This window comes from Pinus tabuliformis, chromosome 7 (assembly GCF_031772625.1).
Source record: "Pinus tabuliformis cultivar Carrire ecotype Pingquan chromosome 7, CPIR1, whole genome shotgun sequence".
NCBI classification, from domain to species: domain Eukaryota; kingdom Viridiplantae; phylum Streptophyta; class Pinopsida; order Pinales; family Pinaceae; genus Pinus; species Pinus tabuliformis.
Genome location: NC_142293.1, coordinates 1,870,648,325 through 1,870,667,518, shown reverse-complemented (window position 1 = coordinate 1,870,667,518; position 19,194 = coordinate 1,870,648,325). Strand labels below are relative to the sequence as shown.

Below are 19,194 nucleotides of genomic sequence, written 5' to 3'. Positions count from 1 at the left end.
TACTATGCCCACCAATTATAATATAAATCAATTATTTATTTCTTCATGTAAAGATACTATGCCCACCTTCTCTTTGGTTAGTATTTTATTTTGATAGGGAAATTTTTCATTACTAAGCTTATTCTCATACTTCAATGTTTTAGTTGAAAATTTTAGAACACAAATGATCTTATGTAATTAATGAATTTAATTAAGCGAAGTTAGCAAGATTATGAACGCCAACTCAACTCGCATGCCCGATAATAGCCCCAAAAGAAGAAAATTGAAAAAAAAAAAAAAAACAAAACAAAAAAACCAAAACACATTTAAGAAAACAAATAGTAGCTGGGGCTAAAATAAAAGCAACATTTAAGAAAACAAATAGTATTACTATAATAGAGGTTTGCATGGACGATGTAATTGAGGATACCCCAACTACTTGACAGGTTGAGATAGAATGATTTGTTATTAAAACCCACTTTATTAAAACAGTCTCGCTTGTTTTATTTGTGCTAGTGTATTTTTTGTCAGTTCTTTGAACTAGCGTTACGTTTCACATCCCTACATTTACATAGTGGTATCTTTCCTCTTGCACTAATCTGCAAACTGTGGTAAAATGAGTTCATTCAAATAGTTTGACTTACAAATCCTTGGGTTTTAATATTTTGGAATAAAAAACCAGTGAAATAAAGAGTTGTTAGTGTATATATCTTTGTACTTAAAATGACCATTAATAATATTAATAATTTAAACATGTAATTAAAAGGCCAATTTAAATAATTTAGTCACAAGTAGATATGCAAAATTATTTGACAATCCAAGAAATTTCAATTACGTTACTTAAAATTACAATGATGTCCCCTTGAGGAATGCAAATCATTTCTCCGATTGAGGATATTTTCCTGAGATTTATACATGACTGCTTGATTTGGCAATTCAACCAACCTGATCAAAAGTCAACATGCAATACCATATGGAATTAAAGAACGTCTTCTAATGTTTGCTTCCAAAGTCTCAAGGACCTGACGGTGAATGAAGTTTTAATAAATGATTCATGGCATGTAATCAATACACACTGCTTATCATAACAATTGGCAAGAAAGAGAACTCCAGGTATCAACACTTATAAAGGACTCAAACAACCGCGATGACTTCAAAAATTCATGTGGAAAACCAAATGGCTGACAAATCAATGCAGCAAATGCTTGTTGCTTTGCCCATTGAATAGCAACAATTCACCGTCTGACTCCCATCTACTACATTCAATCAATTATCTTCAAACCAGAAGCTGGAACGATCCCAAAATAAGCTCTTCACCAGAATATTCAATCCAAGAAAAAAGTTTATCATCTGTTGCCCCACCTTTCAGGCTTGAGATGGGGCACAAGAGGAGACATTGTCATTTCCTGTGCTTCATAACTCCATTTTGTCGATCCAATAATAGCACAATACCAATCCCTACGTTCTTGAGCATTAGCAATTTTGTTCTTTTATGATTTGAGTGATGTGCATGGATATAGTGTGTGTTTACAGTGCTCCATTGTCATTGCTCTGAAACTTGCAACCTGAAGAAATCAACATTCTAAAGATTGTCACAAGCATCAAAACTAGACGACAGTGAGCAACATAGAATAGAGATTTCCTGGCAATCTGGATTGTCAGATGCATCATCTACCCTTAGCATGTAACAAAGCAGCAATTGGCTATAAAATTGGAATGAAACCTGATAAGAGACTAGAATCTAGTAATAACCAGTTCCGTAATCAACTTGAATAAACCTACACATTTAAAAGTTCTAAATATATGTTCCCTGCAGAAATGGATACTCAACCCGGTAAGTTTTCCTCACATAGTCAGAGGAAAAAGGTTCACTTTAGATATAAAAAAAGAACAATTACTCCTGGAAAGCCAATAGACGAAGCAACTTTTGCATCACGATTTTGAAGACAAGGAACTAATCCGATTGAAAAGACAATTAGAACTTGAAGGACCTTTAAAACATGAGATGTGCATCATGCATCAAATATTTTTGAGATATAATCTCGATCTTGGTGGCCAAATAAATTTCATTCAAAACTTTACAAGCACCTCATCATTCAAAAAAACTGAAAATTATTACCCTGCCTGGCTCATTTGAGTCTCAATATTTTAGGAACAAAGGAATATAACATAGAACCTCTATGTATCTTGAAACAATCTTGAGAAGTGCCTTTATAATGTCTATATAGGATAATGTATTGATGTTCACCATCCTCCAAATATTTTTGAGAGGCCAACATGATCTTAGTGGCAAAAAGATGCACTTCATTCAGCAGAACCAGTTAAGCACCAAGTCCATCCAAAAAATTGAATGATCATTACCGAGCTTTGTCTGTTTAAGTCTCAATTTGTCAGGACCAAAGGATGAGATGTCAGAACTTCTATGTATCCTGAAACACTCTTGAGAAGTGCTATATAATATGAACTTAGAACAATGCATTGATCTGCATATCAATTATTTTTCCGATGCCAACTTGACAACTTGATCTTTACTGGCCAGAAGATGCATTTTAGTTAACAGAATCAGCTAATCTTTCCAAGTAACTAGTCGTTCAAAAAACTTGAAAGATCATTACCCTGCCTTGTTCCTTTGAGTCTCAATTTTTAATGAACAAAGAATTAGAACTTAGCACCTCTATGTATCATGAAACACTCATGAGATGTATCTAATATCTATATAATGTGAACTTGGTACCATGTATTTATGTGCATCATGCACCCATTATTGTTTAGATGTCAACTTGATCATGACGGACAAAAGATGCATTTCATTCAACAGAACCAGCCAACCTTTCCAAGCACCCAGTCGTAAAAATTTGAAAGACCATTACCCTGCCTTGTTCCTTTGAGTCTCAAGATTTCAGGATGCTCATGTCCGCCAAAATTTGCAATTTTAATTCCAAAATTTGCAATTTTAATTCCAAAATTTCCAATTTTGATTTAAACAGTATGTCATTCTGGATGCATGGAAAGAATAAAGAGAGAGCATAGCTCAGAAAGCACCTTTGACTATACACTGTAATTATACATTTTTAACGCCATTGAACATGACACATTATACAAGCCTTTGCTTGCTTGATCCCAAACAGTGGAAACTGCATGAAAGCTTTAAGACAAAAGCTACTCTGCATTTTCACACAAATCTCTTGCTTCACAAAGAAGCTCACCTACTCCACCACCAGCATCAAGAGATTTCTATTACTACAATAGAAGAAACGATGTTCAAAAAAGAATTGCCCATGTGAATTTTTCCAACTGATTTAACCTTTCCTATTTAACTCTCCCAATTTACATTTGTACAGTGCTGACCAACTTAGCTACTGAGCCTTGCTACAAACTGCCCAACATTGTATTCTTCAGTATACTGAGACTGATCCCATAGTTCCTCCAAGCTATTAAGTATTGTCTTCAAGCCTTTGCCTGCACCTACAGCATTTGCATTGCTCGACACTTCATAACCTTCCGACCTTTTCAAAGATGAAGCCATCTGCAAATTTTATATAAAAAAAACAGTGAAATTTATTAAGAACCTAATAACCAATCCCTGATATGAATAAATTTATATTGAAAATGAGACTAGACACTACAAGAGAGAATTATACCTTTCCAGAAGCTGCAGATGGGGTAAAAAGGTCAAGCAACTGAGTCGTATCCATGGAATTCAGACTAGCATTCTCTGCATTTATGACTGCATTAGCAACTGAGACCTTGAACTTTTGAAGACCCATAATTTTCTCTTCTAATGTTCCTCGCATAATAAGCCTGTGAACATTCACTACTTTGCGTTGTCCCAACCTGTGAGCTCTATCCATAGCCTGCATAATCATTACATTTTCAACAAAATGGTGAGACAACTCCAAAAAATAGCATTCATCCATTCCCAAGTTTGGGCAGCAAACTGAAAATAAATTTATGTGCCAATCAAATCAATGAATCGAACAAGATCATGAAGGAAAGCACATTAAGATTCATCAAAGATTCGTTGTAAAAAATACAGCCACGTAGCAACCAAAACCTTCCAATCCAAACAGCTGGCGTTGTGCAATTAAGGGCACATCAAACAACAAAAGCATTTTTTGGAGCACTGAAACCACCAGCACATTAAGATTCATAAAAGATTCGTTGTAAAAAATACAGCCACATAGCAACCAAAACCTTCCAATCCAAACAGCTGGAGCTGTGCAATTAAGGGCACATCAAACAACAAAAGCATTTTTTGGAGCACTGAAACCAGAAACGAAAAACCATACAGAAGATGGATTGCAGAGAACACCACCCAGATGATATGAATCAAATGAAGATGATGTAGTCGAACATGAATCAAACTGGGCATGCTTTGTCATCAACACTTGATTTTCTCATTTAATAACCAGGGTGAGAAGGCACACTAACAAGCTTAAAGCTTGCGCATAGGCAAACATTGAGGAATATTTCTCAAGAGAGAAATTAAGTATTTTAGAGCGAAAAGAGCAATGTTCTCTCTATCATAGAACTATGCCCATGGAGAAGAGGTCAAGGTCAAGGCCCAAGGACCAATAACTACAGGATAAGATATAATTATTCTAGTTGAAACCTATGTTCCACCAGGTTTCTGGCACAGGGGAGCACGGAAGTGGGGAGACGCACAAGGGGGGTGTGTGAGAGCAGCCCCCAAATTTTACAGAAATTCTGGGGGATGGGGGAATGTTAGGGTCCCTGGTAGAGGGGCCCGTGTCTCTAAAATTATAAAAATAAAAATAATAATGATAAAATCCCAACATTAACAGTTTATCCCATGAAAATTCATCATTGTGCAATCCAGTGGAAACACCGTAATGCTGCCAATCCTGAAAACTGTGAAGTCTGCTGAATTCTGAATGGGATATGAAATTCTGCTTTCTCCATATGAAGTTGACTGAGGTTTGAACCACTCTCAAACATCCTGAAACAACTAATGATAATGTTAAAAACTAAGCAAAACTCAATATTGACCATTAATTACCAATGTCACAGACTCCTCAAAGCTCTATCCCCTATATTTGTTCCATCTTCATGGGTTGTTGGACTAAAAATCTGGCGGGGTAAACATCCCCCTTTTGTGAAACACATCCCCCAGACTAGGTAAACATTTTCCCATGTGTCTACCCGAGTTTCTCCCAAAGGGGAACATGGGAAAATATTTCCCCATGCATACTCAGTCCCCGAAGTATGGAAAACATAAAGGTTGCACCGCCCAACCTGAGGGACACATCCCTGTGGAACAGAGTGTTACCCACCATACTGCACATAGATTGAACATGTAGTTTTGATCACATGTTTCATAGTTTTGCAGATCATATCCTAGCCTTCCAAAGGTTGGGACATCAGTGGAGGTTGTTAGTAGCATGGGATGAGAAGTGGCTTTTGTGGTGGATAGTCATGGCTTGGTTTTTGTCATGGTGGCATATCAGGAGTGGGGGAGCTATGGGATTAGAAGTTTATTATCTTGATGTTCCTTGGTCCTCTGACTGATGGATGGCCTTGACATAAAAAACATATGGAGGGTCAACGGATGGTTATATGATTTAGCTGGCCCTTAGACTTATAATTGGTCCATTGGATAGGGCTGTTTTCAGAGCAAGAACTTCATTTACGGTGGAGTGCCTTAAGTCAGAGCTGCCCTCTCTCATTCATTGAGCACAAATACGGATCTCTAGAAGCCACCCAGCATTAGGCTGTCGCACATCAGGAATTAACGGCGGAGCTACATGACATATTTGATGAATGGAGGGAACACATATGAAGCCATGGATTTTTTTATACATATCTGGATTCACCTCACTCTAGAGACACCTTATACATGCTCGATGGGATCAGTTCAGCCTGAGCCCCCACCCCCTGGACCATTCATATGATGGCTGACTTCACATGACCACCTGTTGACTATGCTTTTGAGCTGAGTTGGTTGTGCCAATTTTTTATTTTTTTCAGCTGAGTTGGCTAGAACGCGTTTATTATGATAATCAGACTTTTCGTCTCCTCTTTAAGAGAAGAGCAAGACAATTGGGTTAGATCGTGTTTGAGTCCAAAAAAGCATCAATTCCTTGGAATTGTTCTTCGAGTTATTCCTTAAACGATGGCCTCCTCCATCTCAAAATTCTAAAGCAGCCTTTATGAGGTATTGGATGACTTTTCCAGAAGAAAGAAGTGTAGATGAAGATATTACTTGTGGGGCCCCTCAAGAGCAAACATTGCATGATCAACAAAGTGAAGGTCAACTTAATGAAAAAGATCATAAGGAAGAAGATAAGATTGGACTTTTTCTCTAGGGAAAACCTGTTTGATAACATATTACATTGAAGGTAATGGCATGGTATCTAAGTTGCACGAAACGGGGAAACGGAAACGAGTTTCCGAAACGGGAAGCGAAACGAAACGCGACCTCCCCAAATTTTGGAAACGGGGAAACGCGAATATATATAATAATAATATATATATATATTAGGAATTTAAGAAATATGTGCAATCATAAAGCATATATGATACATTCTAATTTATTACATTATGATAAAATTGTCAATTGTCAATGCATAGACTATAAGTATCTAAATTTACATCACATTTACTCATGAATAATCACATAATGAAAATAGAAATATCCAAAATCAGCCACGAGAAATTTCTAATTTTTTGTCTCGTGGTTGATTGGGAGTCTCCTCCTACATAGTCGAATGACCTTAGTGCTCTTGATTAAATACAAGTTTCATACCCTAGTACCCTACATTCTCTTGATTATTGGGAGTCTCCCCTGCATAGAGGGCTTTGTTCTCTCGATTAAATACAAGTTCCATACCCTAGTACATGATAAAATCCAATGGAAACATTGAAATCCCCCCAATCCTGAAATCCTGAAAAACAGATAAGTCTGCTGGATTTTGAGTAAGATCTAAAATTCTACTTTCTCCATATGAAATCCAATGACGGCGAAACCACTCTCAAACATCCTGAGTCATTTCATGGTAATGTTAAAAATTTAAGTAAAAGGATGAAAATGAAAAATAAAGGAGAATATCACTTTTACTTTAAGAATTTAACATTACCATGAACTGCATATCAACACTAGGGCAAACAAATGTAAGAGATCTACATTAGAAAAAAAAAAAAATTTAAAACAAATGTTTTTTTGGAGGAAACGTGGCCCGTACGGCCTGGAAACGCGTTTCCGGCCGTACGGCCAGGTTTCCGTTTCGGGAAACGTGGCCCGTACGGCCTGGAAACGTGTTTTCGGCCGTACGGCCAAGTTTCCGTTTCGGGAAACGTGGCCGTACGGCCGGAAACGCGTTTCCAGGCCGTACGGTACGGGGAAACGCGTTTCGTTTCGTTTCCCCTGGAGAAACGCCCCCTAGGGCCACGTTTCCTGCAACTTAGGTGCTAGCTGTAGAAGCCTAAAGTATTGGATGTTGTCTAATGCTCAATACTCTTGGCCATATGTCTGCAATACAGAACAGCAAGGGAAGAGTATTACTGACTTCTAAGTTTCAGCCATATTATCTCTTTCTCATCTTTAGAACACTCTCCCATTTGTGCCTTTGTTATGACCCTATGCACCCAATGGACTAGGCACAAATCCCCAGTCCTACCATCTTTTTTCTTGCAACTTCTAAATCTGTTTTGCTGGAATTTACTCTTTAAACCTTGCCTTAGAATTGCAGTAACCCTAATTAGAGAAGCTCCCTTGAGCTAGAGGACAGCCGGCCTAAACAGCATACAAGAGTCGCAAGGTGACAGTGACTGACCTCCTAGTTACCTTGGTCTATCATCTGGGTGCTTTAAACTTTTAAACCTTCAAGATGATAGATTGAGCAGTAACACATTGATTGAAACCAATGTCGTTATCGGCAATTTATCACCGGGGTCCAAAATTTGAATTATCAGCAATGTCAGGGAAAATATAGGAAATTATCGGGAAATTATAAAAAATAAAAAATAAAATAAAATAAAAATTTGCTCAAAATTTTAACTTCTAAATCAACATCAGCATCAAACAAACACATTGCTACATAAATAAGAAAACATAATTGATATATAAGATATCAAGTGATACATTAGACATTGATATTGAAATATGATATTTGTTCCAAGTCATAAGATCTAATAGAATGACACAAAATCATATCAAAAGAAAAATAAATGTATCTCATGAGATAAATCATGGCATGAAAACAATGGGTTCCCCCTTGTTTGCTTGATAGAAAATGGTCACAGCATCCTCAACAATGTTATCAGAACTGGACCAAAAGATTGGTCAACCAAAAAATACATAAAATATTCAAATTTGAAAAAACATATAATTCATGTGCATCCATATAAATCCAAATTATTATACACAAATGGGTAAAATTTCTCATGTATATAGCAAGGGTGCATATAACCAAAATATCACTAAGTGAATCAAAATAGATCAATAGAGAGGCTCTAAATGGCCTCTGAAATCCAAAGAAAATCATGCTACAACAAATAGCTACATAACATCAAAATCATTGCTTATATTGGGATCCTCCTCATCAACATCACCCTCTCGGAATTAAAATAAGATAGAAAAAGCTTAACATCTTAATCAATGATTTTGCTTGAGTGAAGTGTACATTTTTACTAGGATCATGGAGGAGCTCAACAGTCAATGCCACCAACATTGAGGTACATAGAGGGCTTGGTGATCTTGATTAAATGTTAGTTCCATACCCTCATGCATCACAGAATGTAGTAGAAACATCGCAATCCCGCCAATCCTAATATCCTAAAAATTATTAAGTCTGTTGGATTTTGAATGGGATCTAAAATTTTACTTTTATCATATGAAATCTAATGAGGTCAAACCACTCTCAGACATCCTAAGTCAATTAATGGTAATGTTAAAAATTTAAGTAAAAGGATGAAAATGAAAGATAAAGGAAAAGGTCACTTTTACTTTAAGAATTTAATATTATCATTAACTACTAGGGTATCTATCTCATGACTCATGAGACGAACCATGGGAAATGAAAACAATAGATTTTCCCTTGTTTGCTTGATTGGAAATAGTCAGAGTAGCTCAATCCCCTAACTCACTTTAAAAAATTAGAGTCAATAAAAATAGGTAATAAATTGAAATTGAGAAAAACAGGGCGATAATTTTGAAATTATCGCAATAGTTACCTAAATTATTGTGAAATATTGAAATTATCGCGATAATTTTATAACAACGAAATACCGTGATAATTATTTCCCATATTATTGCCAAGGTTGGTTTTGGTGATAGTACCGTGATAATTCCGATAATATCACAATAAGTGCAACACTGATTGAAACACATGAGCATGATGGATGTGGAATTCAAGAGTATAAAAGATCTATCTTAACCGCCAATGTATTAAGCTACAAAGGAAGAAATGCATGCAAGAAAATCATAACTCAGGGGAACAGTGGCCAATTCATGCCAAAACACTTTATGAAAGTCTTGCTGAGAAAAGAGCCCCCAAGAAATCGACATTGAGAAAATGGCATTCACAGAAAAGACATAAAGGATAGCACTAAAAGGCTAGTAACAGGAAAGGCAAAAGATAAGGATGGATTACAAACAAAACACTTAAGAGACTTATTTTGCCCATCTTTAGAAGACAAAAACTATAGGCCATGATATCAGCCTGATATTTCATTCTTTTGTAGACTTCAAGACTTGAATAATCCCATTGACATGTTACCATGGGACAAATTATGGGAAAGTCTTGTGGAAATCGGAATTCCAAAAAAACTAGTACACAAGTTATATGAACAAGTCAACGATAAAATCAGATCAAAGGGCTTTTGAGTTTCAATAGTGATGTATAAGTGTAACAATGTTGCCCCCTAAACAAGAAGAATAATTGATATGAAACGAGGGGTTGAAAATAGAAAGATTTAATAAACATCCTACTTTAAACAGATGATGTCATTTTGATAACCAAGACATTATTTGCTTACAGGAATACCTATCACCATTCGAAACATTAGAAGAATGCAATCGCTCTATATTCTCCAAGGATGAAGATATTAACTTTCATTACTTGAATGTTGCAAGTTAATAGTTAAGTTTCTAATTCTGATTGTAAGGAACAATCAAGATTGTTGGAAGCAAATTGTTGGCATCCCAAAGCCAATCCAACATTAATGATTCTACTCTATTGAGAATGTTCGCTAACCTTCACCACCAAGAAGGTTGTATGCAGGCGATGTTGAAAATAAGGGTACCAAGGAGGTGTTTCCTAGTGCATTTATCCTTTTGGCCTAGGTAGACACATTAATGTCTTTTTATCATGTGACATTATGAATTATATTAATGTCATGTGACATTATGAGTTATATTAATGTCATGGAGGAAAGTTACATTTTGTGAGTTATGTAATATGTACTTTAATATATTGATGTCACTAGTGTTATAAAGTGACTTTATGAGAAAAATACAAGGTACACTTTATTATTAAAGTGACTTTTATGTTTAAAAGTGACTTTATGAGAGAAAAAATGCACATGGTACAAAAACATTAAAAGGTAACTAGGAGTCTCATTAATTGAAGGGGACACATGTAAGAAGGGGTCAAGAGAGGAAATGATCTCCACCCTTGATCTAATGAGCTGAGATTTAATCTCAACCATTAGATCTCAAGGGTTAGGGTTCTCTTCTTTTGAGAAGACAAAAAGGGAAAAAGGAAAGTTCCCTCTCATTTACTCTCATGTGCATTTGAGAGTAGAGAAGGAGCAAAAGAGAGGAGGCTATGATTGCAGAACTAAGGAATGGAAAACGTACAGCAAGGAGTCACCATAAAAGCGAGTTTCTAGGTGAATTTATAGGCATGTAGACCAAGAATTTCGGGCAAGGTTGGCAAGACGATATTCTAGGAGATGTTTGTGTTGGTTTGTAGGAGAGTTGAGTGAGATTCTTAGCGTACATTTCATAGAGGAGACAGAGTTGCTTGAAGCTCTTTTTCTAGCAAATTTACAGTCAACAGGGCCGCATTTCATGGAGATCTGTCAGTGAGTTTAACATGCAGATCAAGGTTGAACATAGGGACAGTTTGCACTAGATTTGAGGCATTTAACAAAGAAGGATTCCTTAGAACATAAGTCAATTTGTGAGCAGTGATTTGACTATGGTTCAAATGTCAGAGATCTGGAACCTAAGTGACAAGGCACGTCCCTCAAGGTCTTGTGTCCTGTATTCCACGCGTCAGACACACAATGTGCCCTAAAACGTGTCAAAAATAGTTTTGGTCATGTCCTCCAATCGAGACACATGTTTTTGACGTGGAAAAAACATGCCCTAATGTTTTTGGCTTTTAGGACACATTTCCCATGAAAAGCAACATTTAAAACCCATGACTTGGTTTTTCTTTCGGTTTTTTGTCATTGCTCCCGGCCAAAGTCAAGTTTGTTACGTAGTGTGAGGAATTCCGCCAGATCTGAGAGCAGTGTTCACAACTTCACATCGAACTAGAGATGCACAAGTCAAGCGCACAGTGTTCATAGTGAGTTTCCTTGCATTTGGAGTTAGTGACCGAGCGTGCGGCGGAGCTTTGCCTTGTGTTGACCATGTGCTTTGCTAAGAGTAACTTGTCTTTGCCTTACATTTGGAGCACGTGCTTTGCTGAGAGTTTGGAGTGTGTGGGTTTAGAGCGTGTGGGTTTTGCTTTGTTAATTCCCTGTAAGTTGTGCTCTTGTTTCTTCTACAATGTGCATGTGCACACAAAACCTGTTTCATAATATCTAATATTGGATTTGTCAAACCAAGCCATTAAAAGCATATTCGGTTTTGATTTTTATATATTTGAAGTGTAACAAAAAACCAAATATTAACATTTTTTGAAACTAGAAAGTGTTATGGTCGATTCGATTTTCCACCGCTTGAGATTCAACAAAGTTGAGTCTTTTTTGAAACAAAATTTCCATACATAGTGACTAAGCTAGTATGTTAAGGCTGGATGAGAACAAGTGTTAACCGTGGGTACTCAGAAAATATAGCTATCATAACTATAAACACTATTGTCTAAGAGGAAGCATCAGACTCTGGTCCCAAAAATAAACCCTAATATACAAATATGAAATACCCTTACTATATAGATTTCAAATGTGAGAACCAAAACAATATCCATCTTGGAGCATAGCATTCTTGTTAGGGTCCAACCCTAACCCCCTTATTTATTTAATAGGGTCGAGTCATAATTATAGTTAGTTAAAGAGTCAATAAAGCCCATATTAATAATTGTATGTGGTTGACCCGCATTTAAAGAAGGGACCACAGTTAGTTGCAAATGGGCCATAGTATTAGAGAGATGGTATTAATAAGAACCATGGTACTGACCCATTGTATTGCATGTATGAATCCTATATAAAGGATAGAGACTCCCCTTGAGGAGCGTCATGTCTTATTTCGTAATTGAGCCCATCTCCATTGGAGGTTTCCCCCTCGAAGAGGCAAGTGAACATTGCTTTCCTTTCTAAATAATAAAATACATGTTGTTATTTCTTATTGTTCCGTGGTCTGAGTATATTTATTCGCATATTTGGTATTCTGGTATCTTCTCACAGGTCAAGAGCATAACAAGTGGTATTAGAGCACTTTCCAGGGCCGGTGGGATCTCCATTTTTAGCAGAATTTTTTTTTGGCTAGAGACGTGTCTCGGCGTCTTTAAACCACGAGATCTGTCGTTGAGCGCATAAAACCTGAGGATTTGGGGAGGCATGCACGCAAGAAATACAAGAGGTGGCTCCCTTGTAACCCCTGTGGGTACCCCTTCGAGTAGTAGCGCATTAGACAGAACCGCACACGGACTGTCTTCCAAGTACCCTCTGGGTATATTGGTAGCCTCCTAGGCTCTCTTGAAACCTCGCCATAGATAAATCGTCGGCCATCTTACTGCTACAGTACACCGAGAACAGCACTCGAGGAAATTACTCGCTCGTACAATAGGGTAGTCGGGTTGTATGGCTAAGGGTACAGTTGATCCTCCTTGGTTAGTACCCTTAAAGATTGGGCCGAGTACTACTATCGGACCCTTATGTATATTGCGATCTGTAGCACCTGACACTCCTTGAGACCATAGTTCCCTTGTCTCTCTCTAGATCACGCATCATCTTTGCCAGATCAGATCTAGCAGGTTGGGTTCTGTTGTAGCCGCAACAATCAATTCCACCATTCAGATCTATCAGATCTACCATTCAGATCTATTAGATCCACCAATCAGATCTATCAGATTTGCCATTCAAATCCAGCAGTTTGGGTTCTGTAGCAGTCGCAACAATCAGATCCGCCATTCAGATCTAGCAGCAGGGGTTCGATCACTGCCACATTCCTACTCATACTCTACAGTTGAGGGTTTCGCCGACAAATCTGACTATTTGTGTGGCTCCTATACATGGGCGTGATTCTTGCAGGACATTGGGCAGAATTAACTTTTCTGGGAATCGGCTACTGCAGTATTCCTAAGCGAGGAGTAAAACTCCTTTCGGAGTATTAAAAAAAAAGTTTGAGATCCTCCCGGGATGCTTATAGGAGACTTAACCCATAAGAATCAAGTCAGCGGGCTGAGAAAGGTGGTACCATTCACTTGTCAGCGTCAAAATTTCGGGTGGTTGCAAATTTTTTTTCCACAGTAACGGCAAGTGCATCAGATCTGTGCATGGTACAAACCAGAGCTCAAGCTATGGCCAATGAGAAGATAGACACCCTTGAACAAAAGTTGGAGGCATTAACGAAGCAGATCCAGACCTTAAATGACAATCACAAAGTGCAAGTCGGGGGAACAATCAAAGGCATATGATTTTAATGAAAACCTTGAGGGCAAGTCTAGCCATTCTCTTCACTTCTATCGAAACCACCAACAATGCCAGCCTCGACCACCCAAGCTGGACATGTATAAATTTGATGGCTCTCATCCAGCCATATGGCTAGCACAAATGGAGCAATATTTCACACTTAATCACATAAGAGATGATGCGACTAAGCTAAGTGTGGGAAGCTTGTACTTAGACCAAGAAAGATGGCAATGGTGGCAGTGGATCATCTTACTAAGCTCCGATAGACAGGCACAGTGCAAGAATATATTAAAGCCTTTGAAGCATTAGCCTTTCGCATAGGAGGTCTAGTAGATGAATTCTAATTGGAATGTTTTTTCAGTTGTCTCAAAGACGCCATACAAGCCCACATCCGACTGCAACACCCAGTCTCATGGTTGGCAGCTTGCAAGATAGCTCGCGAAGTAGAACGCGCGCTAGCGGCCCAGTCGACTTGTCCAAATTTCATAGCCAAGGGACGCCTCACCTAGGGTCCGAGCACTACCCAAACACTTAAGGTTCAAAAGATGTCACCAGCGAAAATGGCGGAAAGAAGAAAGCAAGGATTGTGTTACTACTGTGATGAGAAATACTCCCCGGGGCATAAATGCAAGGAACCCAAATTCTTTCAAATTGATGCTACTGATCACAGTTCATTTGAGGAAGCCCCACCATTTGAGGGACCAAAGGAGGAAGATGAGGACAACTAGCCGGACAATGAGCTCCCAGCTACACCTAAAGAACCAGTTATTTCGCTTCATGCTTTGGCAGGAATTTCTTCTCCCCAAACTCTCAAAATCAGAGGTTTTATTAAGCATCACCCTGTAGTAGTCTTGATTGATAGTGGCAGTATGCTATGTCACACGGTTCGAGTTCGAATTCGAGTTCGACAACGATTAAGTTCAATTCGAATTCGAATTTTCCGATCAGGTTCGAATGAGGTTCAACATTAGGTTCGACTATACATATTTTTAATAATATATATATATACATATATATATATATATATAATATTTTTAATATACTAAATAAAACATATTTAAATATGTATCATAAAATACACACTTCATGGAAAACACATATAGTCAGTTCACATCCATGGATATCAAAAAAACATTTCTATATTTTCCTCATAATCCTTCTGTATCATTAAAAAAAGTTTACATATAAAACCGAGGTCCAAAACTTTAAACTTTTTCACTTAAAAAAAAAAGGATATGCCATCAACTCGACTGAAAAACAAAACTGAAAAGAGATACGAAATCTCTAACAAATTTAAAATAATAAAAAATATTTTGTTATATAACAAATATAACATATTTACATATTTATCATAAAATATAAACTATATGGCAAACATGTACACTCATTTCATAAAATGACAATCGATTCTCGAATAGTAATATTTATATATTTTCATTTGAGAGTTCATAGCCTCATAAAACTCGTGGTGCCCGTATAATAAAAAGGTTACGACACTAAAACCAAAACTTAAAACGTTGCTACTTATCCAAAATAGTGAATGTGCCACGAATACCAGTGAAAAGGAACTGAGTACAGACGCCTGAAAATGTCGGAAAAGTGGGCTATTCCTCCTTATGAATATAAATAATTCAAAAGAGTTGCCTGCTTAAATTTATACGACAGATTATCTTACGTATTCTAAATCGGTGAAAGGAAAAAGCAAGTAAGGGTTTGAAAGTCCACACTCGTGTTGTTATCCACATATAGGTAGCGTAAAACCAACGCATCGCAAAAGGAGACTTCGAGGGCGGAGACGTGCGAACATGCGCGTGGCAACGAGAAGTGACATGAATAAAAAGACATAGGGGGGGCTCCTTTTTAATAAAATATCGAACCTTAAAAAAAATTTGATTAAATTCGCGTTTAGGTGCGTTCAAGTTCGTTCAGGTTTGAAATCGATTAAGTTCGCCTTCGGGTTCGAATTTCAGGTTCAGCGAACCTGAACGAATTTCAAATTTTTTCTGAGGTTCACCGAATTTCGAACCTGAACCTTCAAATTCAGCGAACCCTGTGACATAGGCAGTATGCATAACTTTATCCATCAAAGATTCGTTGAAGCAATGCATTGTTTTGTCAGAGCAATCTCTAATTTCCAGGTCTAGATTGTTGATGGGGGGACAATCAAATGTGAATGCCATTGTGAAAATGTCAAACTTCAAATGGGGGATTATCACCTAAAGACCCACATGTTTGCCATCAACATGGGTGGGTGTGACATTGTCTTGGGTGCTAAATGGCTCCGCACACTCGGCCCAATCACAATGGATTTCCAGGAGTTACAGATGAGCTTTAAGCAGAATAACCACACACATACCCTCTGCGGACTCCAAGCAGGTGCTCCTTCTATCATCAACTTGCATAGGATGGAAAAATTGTTAAAAAAGGGCCACCATGGAGTTATAGCCCAATTTAATGCCATCCAGGCCTTCAAACCCAATTCTCTTCATATTCATCTTGAGATGCAATAGGTCTTAAACAACCATCTGCAGGTCTTTGACAAGCCTCATGAGCTTCCACCCTCGAGAGGTGAACATGATCATAGCATTACTTTGGTCCCAAGGGCACAACCACCAAATGTGCGCCCATATAGATATCCTTTCGTCCAAAAGAATGAAATTGAAAATATCATCAAGGAACTCCTGGAAGCTAGTGTCATTCGTCCTAGCATTAGTCTTTATTCATCGCCTGTGGTCATGGTGCTCAAGAAAGATGGGGAATGGTGCATGTGTCCAGACTTCAGGGCCCTCAACAGAAATCGAGGTGCAGCATGATGACGAAATGCAGCACAACGATAGGTGAAGGAGTCACCTTGGAGAATTAGTTGAAGCAGCATGTCTTCAACTGATCTCATGTATCATCTTCTTAGAGATGATCTATGCTCTTATCTAGATAAGTCAAAGTGTTGACTTCTGTTGTAAATGTAATATCTCTCTCTCTCTCTCTATTGAACTATTGAAGAACATATAAGAAGAATTGATCAAGGGTTTCCCCACATTAGGGTTTGTCCCTAGCTAGGGCCACATCTTGTGTCCTCTTGTCTTGGCTTGTCTTCTGCGATTTATGTTTATGTTCTATCTGCAGTTTACTTTAATGCTGATGTGATTGCTAATCTGGAAAAGATATGGAGCTAACTGTGAAAATTGAAATAAATTGCTCTAAGCATGAACATACCTAAAATTAACAAAAGATGAAAGATGTACTATTAATTTTGTTGGCCAACAAGAGGTATTTATTCATGCTCTTAAGGATCCTTTTGTAAGTCTATTGACATCAGCAGAGAAGGTGGATGTTGTCATGTTTATATGTTAAAATTGGCAACTAGGGTCAAACTCCATGTGGCTCATCTTATTTATGGCAGCGGATATTTTTCTTGGATCCCTCTCATCGAGAGGTGTAGGATTGATCTAAAGATCATCCGATTCTAATAAGTATTCATGGAGTTATGTATTTATTTGTGTTATAAGACAATTCATCAAGGTCAGCCAACAACCAAATAACCCCACATGTGCTCAACGTTTTAAGTATAAAAGGAGATGACTTGAGATTCATTTCATACACACTTCTCACTTGATTTCTCTTCACTTGTCTTGAGTTTTAGTGTGAGAGAAATCTAAGAGGAAGAAGCCCTAAACGTTGGAGGAAAGGAGGTTGCCCTAGCCGCAGCAAAGATGATAGGCCAGCGAAGCCATGGAAGGAACCTCTACGCTAACCTAAAGTTGCCCTAATGCTGTCCTAAGGAAGCCCTAGCCGCAGTCCTAAGGATGCCCTAGTGCAACGCATAACTTGGAGGAAGCTCGTTGAAGGAAGATAAGCCACAGCAAGAAGAGACCAAGGTAATTCCTCATGTTGTCCTAACACTAGAGCCTAGCCGCAATTGAAAAGGCCAAGGAGATTCTGGACAGCGTGATGTGGAGGAGATTAAGGAGGGCGAGGGAGGCCTTAGCAAGCCCTAGCCACAGTCTTAGCAACAGCTCGAAGAGGCCAAGATAGCAAGGAGATCAAGGATTGTTTTAAGGGCTAAAACAAGGCACCAAGCCGCTGGAAGGAGGTCAAGGTTACTTGCTCAGTAGGCCAAGTTGGAGACCCCTACTACTACTTGTATGGTGCAGGCAGTAAGCCACATAAGTACTGTGTGCTAGGCTGCAGGCTGTGGCATCACAGTTAGGACTTGCGTAAGGTGAATTGAGGGCTCAAATGTGCCCAGAACAGCAGTGTGCTAGGGGAGGTATGTCGCAGTCCTTAAGGGTTGTTTGTGGACTAATAGATGGGTGTGTAAAGGCTGCCAGATGCCCTAACCAGTGACAAAATAAGCAGCAGTGAAGGCTGACTTGGAACGGCAGTGTTGAAGGGACAGCAGTGCTAGTAAATGGGACAGCTAGGCAATGAAGCTTGATGGAACAAAGATACATGGGACAGTTGGGCTACATAGTGCTGCAAAGATGCATGGGGCAGCAAGGTCACATGGTGATGAAGCATTATAGTTGGTTACAGCAGTTGATGCTACATATCTAGATGCAGCAGTTGGATGCAGCATGGTATTAGAGACAGCAGTATAGTGCTGCATAATGATCGAGTGCATAATGATCTTGGCTTGTCTTTTGTGATCTACGTTTATATTCTATCTGCAATTTACTTTAATGCTGATGCGATTGCTAATCTGGAAAAGATATTGAGCTAACTGTGAAAATTGAAAAAAATTGCTCTAAGGCTTAAGCATAGAACATACCTAAAATTAACATTATAAGTCAGGGGCATCATATTCAGCTGAATTGAGTTGTCAATTTTTATGTTTTTCTTTCTTTTTGAAGAGAGTGAAAGAAGAAAGCAAGCAAATGGCCATTTGCTTTCGTGGCTACACTAGAATTTTTGTATCATTTGATCCAGCAGATGTATCACCAGCTTAGAGTAGGAAATAGTTTGTGAATAAACTCATAGGAATGAGCATGTTTCAACATTTTAGTTTTCAGTTTTCAGCAACAGTATTTTCAGCAGTTGGTATAAGTTTGGGTGTGAGTTTCCAGTTTGTTTTTCAGCATGGTTAGTTTTAGCAATGGACTTTCAGCAGTTATGTGAATTTCCAGTTTGATTTTCAACAGTTGTTAGTTTTCAAAATAATTTAGTTTCAGTTTGAGTATGATTATAAGCTTCCAGTGTGTATAAAGGATTGGCTTTCCAAAAGTGACATTTTCCAGCATTTAATTTTCAAATTGCAGTCCTGTTTTCAATTTGTGGTTGGTTTCAAATGGATTTCATGAGCATGTTACAAGTCCCAGGATTGGAAGCAGGTCACAGGTTGGTTTTAGAGCTTGGAATCAGCCCAATGGATCAGGCACTGGAGCCACGAGTTCA

The 19,194-nt window shown here is 38.1% G+C and overlaps 1 protein-coding gene across 1 annotated transcript in view; it reads right to left on the bottom strand.

The window, feature by feature from the left end:
* Positions 1-2,162: 2,162 nt before the first annotated feature.
* Positions 2,163-19,194, bottom strand: part of RGD3 (ROOT GROWTH DEFECTIVE 3) — a 197,896-nt gene continuing 180,864 nt past the window's right edge. Inside the window, 2 exon segments of the mRNA XM_089460606.1 lie at positions 2,163-3,505; positions 3,621-3,833. Coding sequence (XP_089316732.1) covers positions 3,332-3,505; positions 3,621-3,833 — 387 coding nt within the window. The 3' untranslated portion in view covers positions 2,163-3,331.